Below are 19,418 nucleotides of genomic sequence, written 5' to 3'. Positions count from 1 at the left end.
AAATATATTAACAAAAGTGCCCTAGGCCTCTTCAATTTAACAGTCTGTCAGAGTCATTTTAGGAAAAGGACCAAACTTGAGCATCCACCAATCAGACAACACCACCCTCTAGAATCCTCCTGAGAGAAGCTCCAGCACCACAGATTTTCTACTGCACGTCGTGCTAGGGAGTCTCCTCAGAGCTCTGCTCTTTATTCACACCTTTTGGACTAGCTTCAACATATTTTTCTCTGAGAAAAACTTCTCTGAACTGATTGCAAAAACATCTTCAACATGTCTGATAAAGAGAAGAAGGGTTTATTCAGAAATTGCAAAACTTGCGGTAAGAAGAGACTACATTCTGAAGACCATCATCAGGATTGTATATACTGCCTCTATCCAGACCACTCAGCCAAAGACTGTAAGGTTTGTCGTACCTTTTCCTCTAAGACTCTTAAGGATAGAGAAGGCAGATTATTGATTTGGCTGCAAAAACTTAAATACAGAGATAATCCAGTCTCTGACTGTGATAGTGATGACTCTTCAACATCTAAAAAGTCATCAAAGAGGGCGAGATCAGACACAAGATCTCCCTCCCAACAATCAAGAAAAGCCCACAAAAAGACTGTCTCAAGGTCTTACAAGGGTCGCAGCCCATCTACTTCACCTCAAAAATCTTCCAGAAAAGGGGAGAGAGGTCATGCCAGCAGTTCTGAGAGGCATAAGAAGTCATCCTCTGTACCTCCATCTGTGCCTTTTAAGAGACCTTCCTGTACTTCTACAAAAAAGGCACCGTCGACGACGGACTCATCGTCGACGAGACCATCAGTGAGTGCTTTTTCACCGCCAACGACGACTGGCACCCTTCCACCGTCGACAACTGTTCTGACGACGACAGCGGCGATGACGAGTACTCCACCGTCGACGGGAGCGGCATCGACGACCTCATCGTCGCCGAACGTCTACACCTCATCATCGTCGACGGCACTTATGACGGTATTGGCTTTACCATCGTCGACGGTAGACTCGTCGGTGAGGCTGTCATCCATCAAAATCTCCATGCGTTCCTCATCGACGACACCACCGTCGACAAAAACTATGTAGACATCGTCGACGACACCATTGACGACTTCGTCGATGAGGGAAAAACATCATAAAACACATGGGAAACTGACCCCAAAGCACACCTCACCTAGTAAGGTGACCTCCCTCATTCCAGTGCATTTGTTAGAGGGAGATGAAGACTCGGACAACGAGGGGCCATATGGAGCAGGCCATAGTCCATCGCAATTAAACGTCAAATATCAGGACGAAGATGAATTTGATGAATCTTATGACCCTCAATTTTATGGAGTAGACCAACAATATCAAGAAGGGGCATACATTCCATCCTCCTTATTGTCTGACCTCAGAGCAATTCTGGCTGATTATAGCAGGCGTTTTCCTCCTCAAGGGGAGCAACCTCCTCCATCGCCTGTCTCTGGGGTTACCACTCCACATCAAAGACCGGTATCTTTACCTCTCACAAATGTGGCTACTCCGGATATGACTCTACTTCAGGACACTGATATGTCAGGAGGTGATCACGAAGAAGGGGAGCTCCTGGACACTCATTCCAAGTGGAATGAATACATCATCCCTGCTCCTACTTCCCAATCAAAGGTGGAGTCCCCCACCAGACATCATCGGATTTCACAATCTCCTAGAAAGAGCAGCTAAGCGTTTTGCTTTGCCAATGCCATCAAAACAGACAGACTGTTTTCTTTATGATTTTAAAGAGCCGTTTCAAAAATCTGTGCGCTCTATTCCGCTGGTCAGTTGTTTATGGGAAGAAGGCCTAAAAGTGATGCACAATCCTGCCACTGTCACAGCAGTGCTGTCTCGTTTGGACAAGATATACAAGGCACCGGACGATGCACCGGCATGTCTAACTGGTCATCCTCATCCGGACTCAGTGGTGGCTCAGGCGGCACAGAGGAAGTCCAAGAATCCGTCTGCTCCAATTTCTGCACCCCCAGACAAAGAGGGTAGTCGACTAAACAACATTGGAAAGAGGTTTTCCTTGATGGTTAGCCTAGTGATAAGAGCTGCTAACTCACTAGCGGTGTTAGCCAGGTTTGACAGACAGCTATGAGCAGACATCGCCCCACATATGAACCAGTTATCAGGACGGAAAATCAGAGGCAAAGAAGACGTTGCAAGAAGGTCAGCGCACATCAGCGGAACTCATAGACTGTGCAATGGACATAGCCACGACTGCATTTCGACAGCTCGTAGGGGCAGCTGTTCTTAGGAAACGAGGTTGGCTAAAGGCTACATCATTCCGGCCTGAGGTACAGAAAAAGATTTTAGACTTACCTTTCGATGGCCAGGTGTTATTTGGCAAACATATTGAAGAGGCCTTACATTCTATCTATCTGGCACTGATACGGCAAGATCATTTGAGGCTCTCCAGTTCCGAAAGCCTTCCTTTCGAGCTAGAGGACGTGGCCAACCTTCATATAGAGGAGGATATCAGCAGTATAGATATTCCACCTATCCTTCCTCTTCTCAACAGTTCCGTCAATATTACCCACAACGGCAGCCGCCGCAAGCAGCTTATGGTAGATCTCGCTCAACTCGCCCTGCTAAAGACTCTGCTCGTAGAGCCTGATACATCCGAGGCGCTGGCTACACCCAACTCTCCTCTGGTTCTAGGCGGAAGGTTCCCTCTTCCTCAAACAATGGCAAGTCATCACATCCGACAAGTGGGTCCTCCAATTACTGAAACAGGGCCACACTCTAGAATTTACCCAACTGCCTCCCTCCAATCCTCCTCGCAGGACTCCTTCAAGGTACCCAGAACAACTCAAGAGGGAGATCAACAAGATGCTCCTCAAAGGAGCCATAGAGAAGGTACCTCGGTCACAGCGAGGAAGAGGGTTTTATTCCAGGTTCTTCCTCATTTGCAAAAAGTGGAAAGATTGGAGGCCGATCCTCGACTTACGGGAACTAAACATCTACTTAAAAAAGCAATTGTTCTGCATGATCAGCCTGCAAGATGTCCTCCTGCGTCTGAACCAGGGAGATTTCATGTCTACATTAGACCTAAAAGACGCATATTTCCACATTCCCATCCACCCTGCCCACAGACAATACCTGAGATTCACTGTAGCCGGAAGCCATTTTCAATTTCGTGTCCTTCCTTTTAGCCTTATATCAGCTCCCAGGATATTCACCAAATGCCTAGCGGCAATCGCAGCCTTCCTCAGGAGGAGGAAACACCCAATTTTTCCATATCTAGACGATTGGCTGATAAAAGCAAGCACCTACGCTGGAGCGTGCAGATCAACAAGAAGGTGCATTTCCTTGCTAAACAGTTTAGGCCTCACCATCAACTGGGAGAAGTCCAAACCGCTGCCAGCACGCAGTATCACCTTTTAAGGGGCAAACCTGGACACGCAATCCACCATGGCGTGTCCCACAGTAGACAGGCAACAAAAGTTACTGACACTAACAAAGTCAATACAGAGAAGAAGCTGTGTTTCTGTCCGCCTGTTCAAATCCCTATTGGGCATGATGTCATCATGCATACCTCTGGTTCCTCTCTGCAGACTAAAAATGCGTCCGTTACAGGAGCAACTCAACCGTCAATGGCTCCAGGTTTCGGGAAGCTTCGAAGATCGAACAGACATAACCCCAGCAATAGCCAAAGCCCTGACATGGTGGTCTCAGAAGCATCATCTGTCCATCGGCCTTTCTTTTTTATGTCGTCCGGCTCCATGGACCATCACTAAGGACGCATCTCTGGAGGGCTGGGGAGCCGTGTTGCAGGATCTTCAAGTAAGTGGCAAGTGGCAACTAGAGTTGAGAGTGATGCACATCAATCTGCTAGAGCTCAGAGCAGTGTACCTCGCTTTGAAGGCTTTTTTCCCAAAAATAGCAGGATCACACGTAGTAATAAGAACAGACAACACCACTACGATGCATTACCTCAACAAACAAGGAGGCACGAGATCTCTCACCCTCTCTAAAGAAGCCCAAAGAATTTGGAATTGGGCCTCGCAGCAAGGCATCACACTCACATCTGTGCATTTGCCAGGGATAGAGAACAAGATAGCGTACTCGCTCAGCAGACAAAGATCGAGCTGCCACAAGTGGGAGCTGGACCAGTCAATAGTGGACTACATCTTTTCCCAGTGGGGAACGCCAACAATAGACCTGTTTGCCAACAAGTGGAATGCCAAATGCTAGTACTTCACAAGCTGGCATCACCAAAAGGGATCTTGGGGGTATGCGTTTTCCATAGTCTGGTCAGACATCTTTGCTTACGCCTTTCCTCCAGTTCCATTGACCCCAAGAGTCCTTATGAAGATGAAGGCAGAGCCGTGCACCCTGATATTGATAGCTCCGTACTGGCCCCGTCAACACTGGTTTGCGGAGCTTCGTCTTCTATCAATCAAGCCTCACATTCCGCTGAAACCATTTCCACAATTGCTAACAATGAACAAAGGACAAGTATCGCACCTGGATCCTCAGTCGATGCGATTGTCAGCATGGCTCCTGGGCAAAGGGAGTTCGCACATCTGAATATCCCACAGGAGTGTAGGGACATTTTCTACAGAGCTAGAGCGGATAGCACTGATAAGGCTCACTCTTGCAAATGGAAATGATTTTGTGTCTGGTGTCATCAGCGGCAGATTGACCCACTATCTTCTCCGCTAGAACAAATATTGCCGTATATTTATTGCAATTAGCTCAAGCAGGCCTGGCACATTCCTCCATTAAAGTACATCTGGCAGCAATAGCATCATACAGACGCTCAGACGCTTCACCCTTGCTGTATTCCTCTCGTTTAATTAAACAGTTTTTGAAAGGACTTTTCAGGGTTTTTACTACATTCAGACCACCTCCTCCTTAGTGGAATCTGAATATTGTTTTAGCACAGTAGATGAAGCATCCGTTTGAACCGATTCATCGTGCTTCTCTGAAATTCCTTTCTTGGAAGGTTGCTTTATTGGTGGCTCTCACATCAGCCAGACGTGTCAGTGAGGTGCAGGCCCTCTCTATACAAGAGCCGTTCTTAAAGATTAAACAAGACAGGCTACTGATGCGTACTAATCCGCATTTCATCCCGAAGGTCCCTTCAGACTTCCACATCAACGAGCCCTTGGTTTTCAAAACCTTCTTTCCACATCCTTCTATTCCTGCGGAAAGAGCATTACACTCCTTAGACGTTAAGAGATGTGTTCAATTCTACTTGGACAGAACTAAGTCCTTTCGACGCTCTAATCAATTGTTCGTAGCATACAGTGCACCTAGACGAGGCCAACCACTCTCCAAGCAGAGTATATCCAGATGGATTGCCTCAGCCATTCGATTCTGCCATCAAGCAGCGGGTAAACCTCTGCATTCATCAGTACACGCTCATTCTACGAGGGCAGTTTCTTTGTCAGCAGCGCTGTTCGCGGGGGTTTCCCTGCAAGACATTTGCAGAGCAGCGACATGGAAGAGCTGTATATATTTACAAGGCACTACTGCTTGGAATCACTATCTCAAGGAGAGATAGCTGTGGGTCAAGCAGTCCTCAGGAACCTCTTCAGGTGAAGGTGAGCCATCTCTTTTATCCCTCCATCCTGGTATGCACATTGTTTATGTCTCTTATGTTCGGATTAGAACTTTTCCAAAAAAAAAAAAAGGGAGAAAAGTGAAGACAAGTAACAATAGTATTGACATACAGTATTTTGTTTGAAGTATTCCTTGATATATATATATATATATATATATATATATATATATAGATGTATATACATATGTTTTATATATGCATGTGTTTTGTATCATACATGGTTACAATGGTACAATGTGCATAAGTACTGCTCACTGCTCACTACTCTAATTCAAGCATGTGAATCTATGAAAGTTCCAATACTGGAGTAAGAAAATGTATTACTTACCTGTAACTGTAGTTCTCCAGTATTGGAATCTTTCATAGATTCACATGCGACTCACCCACCTCCCTGGAGAAGCTCACTTTCATATATATATATATATATATATATATATATATATCTTTTTTTTTCCTCTCTTTAACGCACTTGTGCTTATAAAATCTGAGGGACTGGAGCTTCTCTCAGGAGGATTCTAGAGGGTGGTGTTGTCTGATTGGAGTGGATGCTCAAGTTTGGTCCTTTTCCTAAAATGACTCTGATAGACTGTTAAATTGAAGAGGCCTAGTGCCCTTTTGTTAATATATTTCAACACTACTTGTGTAATTTGTACTGGGGGCTCCCATCTCGACAACGGGGAATGATTCAAGCATGTGAATCTATGAAAGATTCCAATACTGAAGAACTACAGTTACAGGTAAGTAACTAATTTTCTTCTGGTCCACGGAACCAGAAATAGTCCAGGAATCCATCTCTGGTTATAGAATTAATAAAAATAAAGGCAGAAGGTGTATTGGTCAATGCCAGAAAGACTGATAAAGCCCCAGCACTGCAAGGCCTGATATCTTCAAAACCAGTAAGATACATGGAAATAAAAGTTGATGTCCAAGTTGCAGATATTTACAAACCTAATTATGCTTCTTTTGTGTTGGAGCTGTAACAGCATTTTAAGAAAGGAAAGCAATTATCTCCATTCTTTGTAGGAAGGTTGAGCATAGTGATGGTTGTGGCACTACCACAGTGTCTGTTTATTTTTCAGTGCTTACCTTGTAATTGGGAAAAGATTATTTTGGGAATTAAACTGCCTGATTTAATCCTTCATATGTAAGTTTGGGGTGGGGGAGCATGAATTTCTAGAAATAAACTATGTGGTACTTTAAGCAGTGATGCTGGGCTTCGCAATAATTTGAGTACCACTATTTGACAGCTTTGGTCTTCTTCACAACAAGATAGAGTATTCCTTATGAGTGCCCATACTGCTTGGAGAAACTAGAAAAATGATTTTGGTTAAGGGACTAAAATGATGTGCTCTCACATTTGATACAAATATTGATGTGATGTGACAGTGAAGTCTTCATTGATGGAGGAGGACTCAACGTCAGTGCTGGAGGCATGGGTATCTTTGACGTCGACGTGACTGCTTCAAAGTCAGCCTTGGAAGTGTCTTCGACTTAGGAAGCTTTAACGTCACCAGGAGTTGCTTTGTTGATGGTGTTGTCTTTGATGTCCTGGAGACACTAGCAAAATGATCTAGGTAAGGGATTAAAAGGATGTGCTCTCACATTTGATACAAAAACGTCCCTTATAAATTTAAGTTTAAGGCATTGAGGGCAATATGCTAAATAGATTTCCAGTGACGCGCTAGACAACCAGCTTTTACAGGGGGAGACTCCAACTACCAGCAGGCATTGGGCCCCAGGAGGCAGTCCTTTGTCATTATCACACCAGCCCTGACTCTGTACTACTTAATCACCTCATTCTCATAGCAGCGCGGGATGCGCCCAGGCAAATCTAGGGCCAAGGGCAGGTCTGTCCTGTGCCAGTCAGTGACAGGAAGAGGCAGGGCCAGCCCCCCTTGGCTTTACTCGTTCATATTTTCAGAAGGGGTAAGTGCTGAGTGAATCAAGGATCTCCTAGGCGTATCTGGGATATAAATGAGAGCTGATATATTTCAGATTGTTTTGTAACAAAGAACCATCATTACACCAGGTCCTGAAGGCCAATAAACTGCTGTTTGACTGGGTATCCATATAAAAGACTTCTAGTACTTAGTAGGTGAACGATTTTAAGCTGGTATTACCTATCTATAACGCCTGAGTTTGGGCGCATCTGGAATGCACTGGGTGCTGACCTGTTTGATTTGTCTGACAGTGTTAGTATTCAACGTACTCATTGCTTTGTGTGCTCTCCTAATTATGGGCAAAGGTAAAGCTACTGAGAAACCTGCGGAGGCAGCAGGTATAACCAAGATACCAAGGAACTCAGCAGAAAACTGCACAGTAAATAAAATAGATGGTCTAATAGTAGAGGTGAAGGGTATATTGGCATCTAATGTTCCGGTCTTCTCCCAGTGGAAAGGGTCTAGAGACGCTAAACATAAGGGGATACACTCATACTTTATTAAAACTTCCACCAGTCTGGGTAGCATGGCTGGTTTTAGGCAGGATGCCAATAACCCCCTTGTGAAGAACGTCTAGCTAAACGCGGGTCAGTGGCTGAAGGAGATCAGCGTTTGAGGAATTTCCAAATGAAAGCTCATCTGTAATCAATATTGACTGCTCGGGTCACTTTGCTCCTCTAGCCACTGATGCGGGGCTTCACCTGAGAAGGCTTCTTCTGGCACGTCCAAGCCTGTAGTTTTGAGTGACATTAGCCAGTCCAAACTGAGTGAATCTCTTGCACAGTTCCACCTACTAGTAGGAGAGATCAAAAGCTTATGTGAGTGTATGAGCAAGCTGGTTAGCGATTTAGATATAAAGGTGGGGAAACCTTCACTACTGGTGGAGAACATATGTACTAAAGTAGGTGTTGATAAAGTAGTGACTCAGCACAGTAGGCAAACCCCAAGTTCATACTGCAAAAGGGCTCCAGAGTTAGTCCCGGGCAAGGAAGTTTTTTTCTGCCAAAGTAACCACATAACCCCTTAGCTTTCAGAGGTGAGCTTGTTGAGGGAAGATACACTCTTAAGCAGAATAGTAGCCACAGAACACAACCTATTTGGAGAAATGTAAGCCAGAGACACCAGAATCCCTCTGGGTACTGCGGTCCCAGCAGTAACAAGGAGCACACACGAAACTCGAGTGACATCTACTTGATAGATGTCCCTAGAATTCCGCGTGGAGGTAGATAATCACAATATTCCTGTGTGAACAAAGTTATCCATTGGCTTTGTTACACTAGGGGATGTACATCGGTAATTAGGGATGACATCCTGGATGCTACTCGCTGTAGCCCAGCAGGACTCCAAACCAACTATATAGGGCTGAACTTAAGGAGCCATAAAATGATGGATGCGTTGTTAGCCTGGGAGTTAAGATTCAACCCCCATTCAAGCTCAAATACAAGACTCAAACTCACGGCCCCTAACCCAGCGAAGGGCGACCTAAATTCACCAGCATACAATTCCCTAGCTCCTCTACACTGCCCTGCTTTTAAGGACGAGTATTCCATGTTAACCGAGGTTGATTGACAACAAGGGAATGCAGGGCTTGAAGCTACCTGTAACCAACTCACATATGGTGGCTTGGATGGGCCGACTAGAGTACTGCTGACAAGGGACACCGTGATAGGTGCCAATAGAGACAAAGGAAGGGAAAAAGGTTTCAATTCAGAGGCTAACTTCATTCTGAAATCTCAGGGTCCTACTAGTAGGGGAAGGATGATACCAGACTCAGAGCTAGGTGCTAAGAGTGATAGGGGAAGGGATATAGCCTCGTATACAGTGGGAATCCCTGCTCTGGAAGCCCAGGTTAATAATAGTAGGGGGTGGAAGACTGGAAGAGGGTCACCTGTTAACAACTTAATAAGAATACCATCTTGGAATGTGGCAGGTCTTCAAGCTAAGGTAGCAGACCCCGAGTGGTGAGAGTTTGACTCCCATCAAATAATACTTCTGCAGGAAATGTTGGCAGTGGCTTCGCTATTTAGATGTGGGTATGTCACTTTTACAGTTCATTCTACCTCGGGCAGAGCCTCTGGTGGATTGCTTATTGCTTATTTGGTTGAAACTAGATCTCTTTCCAATAATTGTTGTAGCAGGGGGCTAAGGACTTGCTGGGGGTAAATGTAAAAGTAAAGACTTCGATGGGGGTGCTTCAAATTGCTATTATTAATGTCTATATTAGATCTGTCCCCTATAATGTACTCTTCCCCCATAGTGGTCCACCTTGCTGATATTTTGCAGAGCCTTAAAGGTAGTACTCTGAAACGTATTGCTAGAGACTGTAACAATAGGGTTGAGGTGTCTAGATTGCTTGCCATATCCAATTAGTCCAGTGAATAGCCACGGAGTGTTTGATCAAATCATAGAAACCTCGAGTGCGGCCGCAACTCAATTGGAAGATCTCATCCTTGAGCATGGCTTAAGAATTGTAAATGGCAGCACTAAATCTGATATCCCTCCCAAGCCGGCCTTTAAGAGAAGTCCTACTACCTCTTGCTGGATCAGGATGTGTGGGCCTCTCTAATTGATATGGCTGTCATCTCTAGAGCAGATAGCGACCACGATGTTTTAAGTGCTGTTTTTGCAGTGGCTATGTTCACAAGCAGTAACCTATCCCCAACTTACAATATGAGTACAGTAGAGGCAGGTATTAATAGAAGGAGTGTCAAATGGGCATAAGTTACGGGTAATAAAGCTATCCAAAGCCAAATCTGTGCTATGTTTGTGGACAATTTAGCTGAGGCAACAAACCAGAGAGGATGTATGCCCGAAATGGTCCCTGTGCACTGCCACTTAATGGAACAATTAAGGCCTTTGTTCTTTAAAGATAGGAAGAGAGAACGCTCCCTTAAACACGCCCCAGGGTGGTACCCTAAGGAATGTCAGAATACTAAGACCAAGCTCTTGGAAGTCCTGAGGCCGGGCACCAAAATACAAATAACCTCCGCAAGGAATCACTATAAGTCTACTCTAAAGCGAAAAAGAGTTGGGAGACTGATCAATGGGACGAGCTGACTAACGCACTTAAGAGCAAGAACATGGAGGGATTTTGGAAATTGGTATCATCTAGCTCAAAGATAATTGATAATCATCTTGGAACTGTAGTGCAGCCTGAGGGGTGGGTAGAACACTTCAGGGCCCTGTACAATGAGAAGGGGCAGGAGCAAGTTGGGAATGCATCGGAGGAGCATAATGAGGGAGGTTGCCTTGTTGCTCCAGTGGCTCGAACAAACCTCTTACAGAAGGTGGACAACATTGAGTCAGAATCCCCCTACTTCACCCTGGAAGAAATAAGGGTAGCGTTAATCCAAATGAAGAAGGAAAAGGCCCCCGGGATTGATGGTATTCCAGGTGACCTATTTCTATCCAATCCAGGTGTGGTGTTCCTATCTTAATGCCCTTTGTAATACCATTATGAGGGGTGAACAATTATCGTCCACTTGGTGAGGAGTGCTTATTGTACCAGTCTATAAAAAAAGGGAGTAGGGACCTCCCCGCCAACTATAGACCAATTAGCTTACTGGATGACACCCCAAAAATGTTCTGTAGATGGGTATTGGCAAAGCTACAATCCTGGGTTACAGATAATCATATTCTTGAAGACGCTGAGGCAGGCTTTAGGTCCAACATTAGTACCCTTGATCAGGTCTTCCGGTTCAAGCTGCTGTGCTGGAAGTATATTACCCTTTACTGGAAGTATAGTGCCTTTATAGATCTGCGGTTGGCATTTGATTTAGTCCCAAGGGATAGTTTGTAGAAGGTTATTTAAGCTTATGGGGTCCCATGCGAACTATTATGGATTTTAAGAGCCCTCCATACAAACACCTTTGCAAAAGTTAGGTGGAATTTGGGTGGGGACCTAACGGGCAAGATTCTGATCAAGCAGGAAGTAAAACAAGGATGTGTATTGGCCCCTACATTATTTAGCCTCTACATCATTGGTGCAGATAAATGGCTCTCCCAATGTATGCATGATGCCCTTAAGTTAGCTGGAACTGCAATCCCAATTTTAATGTTCACGGATGATACCTTGTTAATTTCTAGAACCCCTATGGGTCTTCAGGCAGAGCTGGATTCTTTTGTGACCTTCTGCAAGATGCAGGGCCTTGAAATCAATCCTCTGAAAACAACATTTATGGTCATTAATACCCATAAATCGTTGAAGGGGGAATCTTAATTGAAGACTCCACAATTGAACAGGTCAAACACTTTGACTATCTAGGGGTTCTGCTGTCTGACACAGAGAAGAGTCAAAATCGTCCTAATCGGAGAACTAATCCGATTAGTAGGAAACAGAAGTTAGCGGGTGGGGGGGTCCCCCAGTACTTCAGGTTTACAAAGCTGCGGCTTTACTGGCAGCAATGTATGAGGCTCAAATCTGGGGATTTGCAGATGCAACTGCCATCTTAGTGGCTGAAAATAACTTTATAAGGGGTCTATTTAAGATTGGCAAGGGTACGCCCCTAGTCCCACTGAGGTTGGCTTTAGCATTTAAACCTATTAACCTCGAGGTAGCTTTGAAACCCTTATTGTATTGAGTAAGACTGTGGTCAACTGAGGAGCTGGCACCTTATAGGGACTCCCTAACTGATGTGATTTCTTGTGATACAAGGGTAGCTACGCCATGGCTCAGAAATGTTAAGATGCAGTGCGAGAAGCTGAAAATGATAGACCTCTGGAACTCACCAGCAGTTGCTGCTAAGGGAGCTAGGCAGAAAGTGAAAAGTGCCTATTGGAATTGCACCCTGGAACAGATTTGGCTGAACTATGATAATGAGAATATGACCAGGCAATTTTTAAATGTCAAATGTTCTCCAGCTTATGAGGAGTTAATTGATTAAATCTACCCACTCATTGCCAACCGGCTTTATCTCCAATTTAGATATAGGTTTTTACCTTTAAGAACCATAAGGGCTAACTGAGTCAAGCAAGATTCCTCAGTGTTATGCCCCTTTTGTCTATCGGATAAAGAAACTGAGCCGTGCAGAAAATGGTTATTTGCGGTTTGCAAACTTCTGAGTGTCAGGGAGGCCCTGAATATTCTTAAATATGACACAAAGGATGTGATAGTATTCACAGTTGCTAAATACCTAGAGCATGCATGGTACATTAGACGGAGGTTGCCTGGAATTTCAAACTAATTAATTGTACATATTGCATCTTCAGTGTTTAAAGAAGCATGCAACCAGCAGCTGATGATATATTCAATCTCTATTTCCAATAAACGTGTCCCTGGCCTATTCTTTGCATATGCACTTTAAGATTTTACTCTAAGTAGTTCCAATTAATATATTCTGGAGATGGATTGTCTCCTTCCCTCATATATTTGGGTAGAATCTGTGGTTTCCATACATGATAAAATGGAAGAAATATTATTGGTCATTTCTAGGTAATTAATATGGTTCTGTGTATTAGGTCTTGGGCAGCTGACGATCTATCAGATTAGCATTGTATTTAAATAAGCATTCCCTCCCTTTATTTGTATATGTATTTAAAGTTTCATTCTAAGTAGTTTTAAATAATATATTCTTCTTTTGTCCTAAATTATTAAAATCCTATGTGTATTTATTATGGACTGTTTCACAAATTTACATTTTAAATATCTATGTATGCTTTTATGTTTTTTTAACCAAAATAATGTAATTACTACTACTATTTCCAGCGAAGAAAGACATGAGCAAAGGAGATGAGACAAGTTGTACCATTATGTGGGATAATCCAAATATTCTAGAAGAGGGTCCCAAGAGCAAACTTTTAGATAAGAATGCTTTCAGCCTTTTTTCTGTCTTACATCATTAATTTGACATTGAAGTCTGAAAAACATTCTTAACTTATTAAATTTAAGACCTCATTCAAAGAAATAAAAATTAGCAGGAATTGGGCCATTTCGGAAGACTTTTTGTTCTCCCTCTTGAAATAGCTTTTTCACACAGATGTATAAAATGCTACTTGTTGCTCACCCATCTAAATCATCAAAAGTTAACATAAATATATACATGCAAAATGAGGAAAGTGAAAATAAGTGGCAGAATATTGACCTGAAAAGCATCAACTTCAAAATATCCGAGATTAGAGACCCATTGACTATTATTGCATATATGGATTATACTACATGCCAGATCATCTGAAAAAATTGAATTAAAATTTCAGTAATGCCCATGGGCAATAGGACCTACAATTATACATTATGCAAGTGCTCAATGTTCACAGAATGCTGGTCTGTGGTGCTGAGACATATGAGAGTGACACTTGGCAAAAAAACCTGTGAAAGAGGTCAATATAGTCTTGAGAGGAGGAGGATATTAAAGGAGAAAATTATAAAAGTATTTATTTTGCTTATCTTTTTGGTGGCATGTTCACTTATTGCTCAAAGGTGGAAGGATGTTACCCCACGAATTAAACACGATTGGATAGTGAAATTCAGGACAATTATGATTTTTGAATAGTATTTATCAAGACTGGATTTGTGATCAGTAATAACATTGACATATGTTTTCGTTCTCTTATGGTTTTTAAGTCTGGATGCATATTCTGTTTGGAATAGTGTATTCTGCTACATACCTCTAATAAAACAGGGTAATAAGTAACTTATATGTTAAAAAATTATGGAAACAGGTATGTTTTATCTGTCACCCAAATCTATTGTAATATGTTTTGTGCCATGTGGTTGAGCAGAAACCATAAAAGTTTTATTTTCTTAATTGTCTTGAGCATTTTGTTTTACTAGTTTTTAAAGCTGTGCAGTTCTTAATGTGATCTGTAAACCATGCTCATTTTGGTGTCTTTACCATTTTGTTTACTGGAATTTATTAATGTTTATGCTTGTTTATTTGCTGTAAAGATGGTCTTTATAAAATGGCATGTCTTAAATCGTGGGGTTCCTAATACTATAGTATTCTATACTCTGCTTTAAGGCACCAATGTAACATGTTTTTCTACAGTCACTAAATGTAGTCTTCTTTTACAGGGAGCTGAACGCAAAGACGTCTTTAAAGTTTGTCCACACATCTTTTCATGGAGTCGGTCATGACTATGTACAGTCTGCCTTTCAGGTATTTGGATTTCAACCACCTATTCCAGTTCCTGAGCAAATGGATCCCGATCCAGATTTTTCTACTGTAAAATGTCCAAATCCAGAGGAAGGAGAGTCTGTGCTGGTATGTATTTTTCTAATATTTTGCAGTTTATTTAAATAAGCCACCAATATCCTGAGTATTAAAAAGTGATAAAAGGTTATTTTGAATTTGCAGGCTATTACTGAAATGAACACAGTAATACTTTAAGGTATCTTTCATGTTTCATTTTAACTGTGGTGAAAAATAGGTTTGATTTGGTATAGGATTTTTAAAGCTTGCTACTACTCAAAAGCGGTACTGGCAGTGCAAATCATGGAATCAATACACAAAAAGAAAATAATTTAGAAAAAATGCTGTTAGGTGGCATCGGTTGACTCCGTGGGCGTTAATGGCATTGTGCTCGCCGTGATGACATCACAGTAGTATATAGGCGCCACCCGGTGTGCTGACGTCAGTTCTTTTCTTTCTGCGCCAGCCTATGCACAGATACGGAGAAGAGCTAACTCAGTCACTTTTTGACCACTAGGACATTTTTGTCAACAATTTTTGACAAGGTCGTGGTTGCATCGAGACCCGTTTCAAGTCCTGCGACTCATGTCACTGAATGATGTCGTTGATGGATCTGCACCCCGTGTGCCTCTGGAGCCTGCAGCGCGATCACGACCCAAAGTCGTGCTCAGAGTGTCGGCCCATGAACCTGAAAGCTTTGAGGGAGCAGTCCCCAAAGCTAATGGCGGCCCAACAGTCAAATCTGCGCTCATGGTCTCCTTGGAGAGGAAGGTCTCGAGACCAGCCGCGGAGTCACCACCACTCTTCATCCTCGAAGTCATCGGAGCATTCGGGTCATAGGAAAAAGAAGTCGAAGAAGAACAAATGTTCTTCGACTTCACCCAGTCACTCGGATGATGCAGCGCAGGAAGAGCATCAGCGCTCTAGGCCTCCGTCCTCTGAGCCTCCATCTGTGTCCGCCCCGCGCTTCCCCAACTTCCCTTGAGATTGAGCCACCCTAAAAGAGTTTTATGAGGCAATGTGCCTCATTTTTGGGCAGACCTACCCACTCTCTGCACCCTCGGGAACAGGTGAGTCGGTGAGGGCCCCCTTGGGTTCGAAGTCTTTGGCTTCGGCCACGACTCCGGAGGGCTTCTCCGGATCCAATTTTGGATCCGCCTGACGCCATTGTGCCACAGCAACCTTCCCTGGTATTGGGTCCGATGTCAACGCTCCCGATGTCGGTTGGGCCCACAATCGACGTCAACCCTATTCTCATACCCGACGACCTGGAGCCGGATTAACGTAGCTCTGTGCCAATTCCGTTCTCTATGGGCTCTCCTGGGCCCAGGGTTGATCCAGACCCTTATACTTTTACTTATGAGTATGGATACATGGAGAGTTTAGAGGGGCTGCTGACCCTTTAGAATACCAGCTTGACCCCCAAATGGATCGGGTGCAGGGTTTGGGTGATGCCAGTGCTCTAGACACCTCCCCTGCACTGGTATGCTCTCTCTCTCCCCCTACTGTGGCTAAGGAGGAGGGCGCCATGGTGGTGAGAAGGGCAGCTGAGGTCTTGGACCTCGAGTTACCTTCTGTGGAGGTTAGGCCTAATATCATAACCGACGTGCTTCAGCCAGGGTCTTCCACGTCAGAACCCCTTCTCCTTTTTAATGAGGCACAGACGGACGTCCTTTTGGGTACTTGGTCCAGACTCCTCACAGGGTCTCCTGTGAATAGGACGATTGCCCACTGCCATCGGCCTGCGTCAACAGAGCCAAAATTCCTCACCTAACACCCATGCCTGAGAGCCTTGTGATCCAGGCTTCCTCTTCTTCCTCTGGCGCATTCCCCCCCGGATACGGAATCAAAAGGACTGTATAATTTGGGGAAGAAAATATTTTCTTCTTCCATACTAGATCTGCGGTACAGGAGCACTGCATGCCTTTTGGGCCGCTCTTCCCATACACTCAGGGTTACAGTTGCGCAGGTGCTGCCTACAATTCCAGAGGAGGCCCGGACTGTCCTCTCCCAATCGCTGGCAGATGGGAGAGATGCAGCCAAGTTCCTCATTCACTGTGGACACGACCGACTCTCTAGGCAGATCAGATGCATCGACGGTGGCATTAAGACGTAACACCTGGCTGAGAACATCTGGTTTCTCAGGGGATGACCAGCAAATGTAGATGGGCATGCTCTTTGATGGCACCTGTCTCTTTGGAGACAAGGTGGACTCAGCGCTCGAGCCCTTCAAGGATTCACGAGCCACGGCCGAGTCACTTGGCCTCACACCTGCCCCTAGACCCCATCAGTCCGCATCTCGCCCCTTTCAAGGCTTTGAAAGGGGCACCAACTGCGTCATTTTCCACCAAGCCATTGACCCCTGCATGCTGTACAGCCCCTGCGCAGAGGCAGGATCCCACAGTATTGGGGATCAGGGAGCCAGCCGGTTGCCCAGTCCACCCCTGACCCCCCCCCCCCCTCCCCTCAGCCGCCAAACCTTCCTAGTCGGTTAGAACACCTGGAACCAGTTGGCGGCAGGATTCGCCATCATCTGCCCCACTGGAAATCCATTACCACGGACAGGTGGGTCCTCCAGATTGTTTGTAAGGGCTACTCCCTTCCTTTCGAGTCTTCTCCTCCAGCCATGCCACCTTCATTCGACCACATGTGGAGGATCATATGGCACTTCTCTGCGAGGAAGTAAAAGCTCTTTTGGCCAAAGGAGCTATGGAGAGGGTTCCTGCATCAGAAGTAGGTCGTGGTTGTTTATCCCGCTACTTTCTGGTGCCAAAGAAGGACAAGGGCCATCGTCCTGTCTTAGATCTTCGGTCCCTCAATCTCTTCCTCAAAAAGGAGAAGTTGAAGATGCTGACATTGGCTCAGATCTTATCTGCCCTGGACCTGGGAGACTGGATGGTATCATTGGACTTGCAGGATGCATACTTCCACATCCCCGTCTTGCCAGCCCACAGATGTTACCTAAGATTCGTGGCAGGCCACAAGCACTTTCAGTTCACCATGCTCCCTTTTGGTCTTACCAGCGCCCCTCGGGTGTTCACGAACGTGATGGTAGTGGTTGCAGCTCATCTACGCAGGTTAGTGGTCCCAGTCTTCCCCTACCTCGAAGACTGGCTGTTGAAGGCGGTTACGCCCCAGAAAGTAGTCTCCCACCTCCAGACTACAGTGAACCTCTTGCATTTGCTGGGGTTCATTATACACATGCTGAAATCACACCTGACTCCTTTTCAGATGCTCCCTTTCATAGGAGCTGTTCCGGATACAGTGCAGTTTCAGGCTATTCCCCAGGATATTCGGGCTACGATACCGATGTTTCAGCCTCTGTCCTGGATTTCGTGAGAATGACTGAGACTGCTGGGCCTCATGGCCTCCCGCATCCTGTTGGTTCAAAAGGCCAGATGACATATGCAGGCTCTGCAGTGGGACCTGAAGTTCCAGTGGGTGCAGCATCAGGCGAGACTCTCTGACAAAGTCCAGATCTCAGGAAGGAACTGCAAAAGATCTTTAGTGGTGGCTAACAAATCAAGATTGGGTCAAGGTCAGATCCCTCTCCTTTCCCCAACCAGACCTCACAGTAGTGACAGATGCGTCAGTCCTGGGATGGGGCTGCCACATGGGAGAAGCAGAGATCAGAGGCCTGTGGTCTCCAGCAGAATCCGGGCTTTATATCAATCTATTGGAGCTCCGAGCGATTCAACTAGCATTGAAAGCATTTCTTCCCTCTCTCAACGGGAAAGCAGTGCAAGTGTTCACGGACAACCCCACTGCCTTGTGGAACTGCAACAAACAAGGCGGAGTGGGGTCGTGGACTCTGTCAAGAGGCGCTTCGTCTCTGGACTTGGCTGGAACATTAGGGCGTTTCCATGGTGGTTGAACATATGGTGGGCTCTTTAAACGCCAAAGCAGACAATTGATGGCTTTTGACCTTCCAACCGAAGTCTGTAACGCCATCTTGGCAGCCAGGCGTCCGTGCACCAAAACAGTATATGCCTGTCGTTGGAAATAATTTATAGCATGGTGTATCAACAAATCTGTCGATCCTCTCTCTGCACCTCTTTCTGAAGTTCTGCTCTTTGTTCTCTCTCTTGCCCAACAGGGCTCTGCCTTGGGCACCTTCAAGGGCTAACTTTCTTCTATCTCTGCCTTCCTGAGACTACCTGACCAATCTTCTTTATTCAAATCTCCCATTGTCGGAGGTTTCTCAAAGGCCTCGCACATCTCTTCCCACCTATCCCATTTATCATGCCCCAATGGGATTAAAATTGTGTCCTCACATATCTGATGTGCACTCCATTCAAGCCACTTCATAGCTGCCCATTACGGCTCCTAACCATCAAGACTGCCTTCTTGGTTGCCATTAACTCTGCGCGCAGGGTATGTGAGCTCCAAGCTCTGTCATCTAAACCACCTTTTCTTGCAGTACATCCTGACAAAGTGGTACTCCTCATTAGGGCTTCTTTTCTTCCTAAAGTAGTAACACCCTTCCATGTAGGTCAATCCATCACCTTGCCTACTTTTTACCCCCTCCCACATCCCTCATATGAGGAGGAGAGACTCCACCTCCTGGACCCAAAAAGAACGTTGGCGTTCTACCTTGATCGTACTAAAGACTTCCGGGTGGACAATCAACTCTTTGTAGGATATGTGGGGGAGAAGAAAGGCAAGGCAGTGCAAAAGAGAACCATCTCACAATGGGTCTTCCTATGCATCAAAATGTGCTATGCTTTGGCAAAGAGGCAACCCCCTGAGGGCTTGCGACCTCAC

General features: G+C 45.0%; 1 protein-coding gene across 1 annotated transcript in view; it reads left to right on the top strand.

Annotated features, from left to right (window-relative positions):
- Window positions 1-19,418, top strand: part of PGM2L1 (phosphoglucomutase 2 like 1) — a 522,422-nt gene that overhangs the window by 235,402 nt on the left and 267,602 nt on the right. Inside the window, exon 7 of the mRNA XM_069203801.1 lies at window positions 14,537-14,726. Within this exon, the coding sequence (XP_069059902.1) occupies window positions 14,537-14,726 (190 nt within the window). The remainder of the gene's footprint in view (window positions 1-14,536; window positions 14,727-19,418) is intronic.

The sequence above is a fragment of the Pleurodeles waltl genome, chromosome 8 (assembly GCF_031143425.1).
Source record: "Pleurodeles waltl isolate 20211129_DDA chromosome 8, aPleWal1.hap1.20221129, whole genome shotgun sequence".
NCBI classification, from domain to species: Eukaryota; Metazoa; Chordata; class Amphibia; order Caudata; family Salamandridae; genus Pleurodeles; species Pleurodeles waltl.
This window is presented reverse-complemented; position numbering and strand designations above follow the sequence as displayed.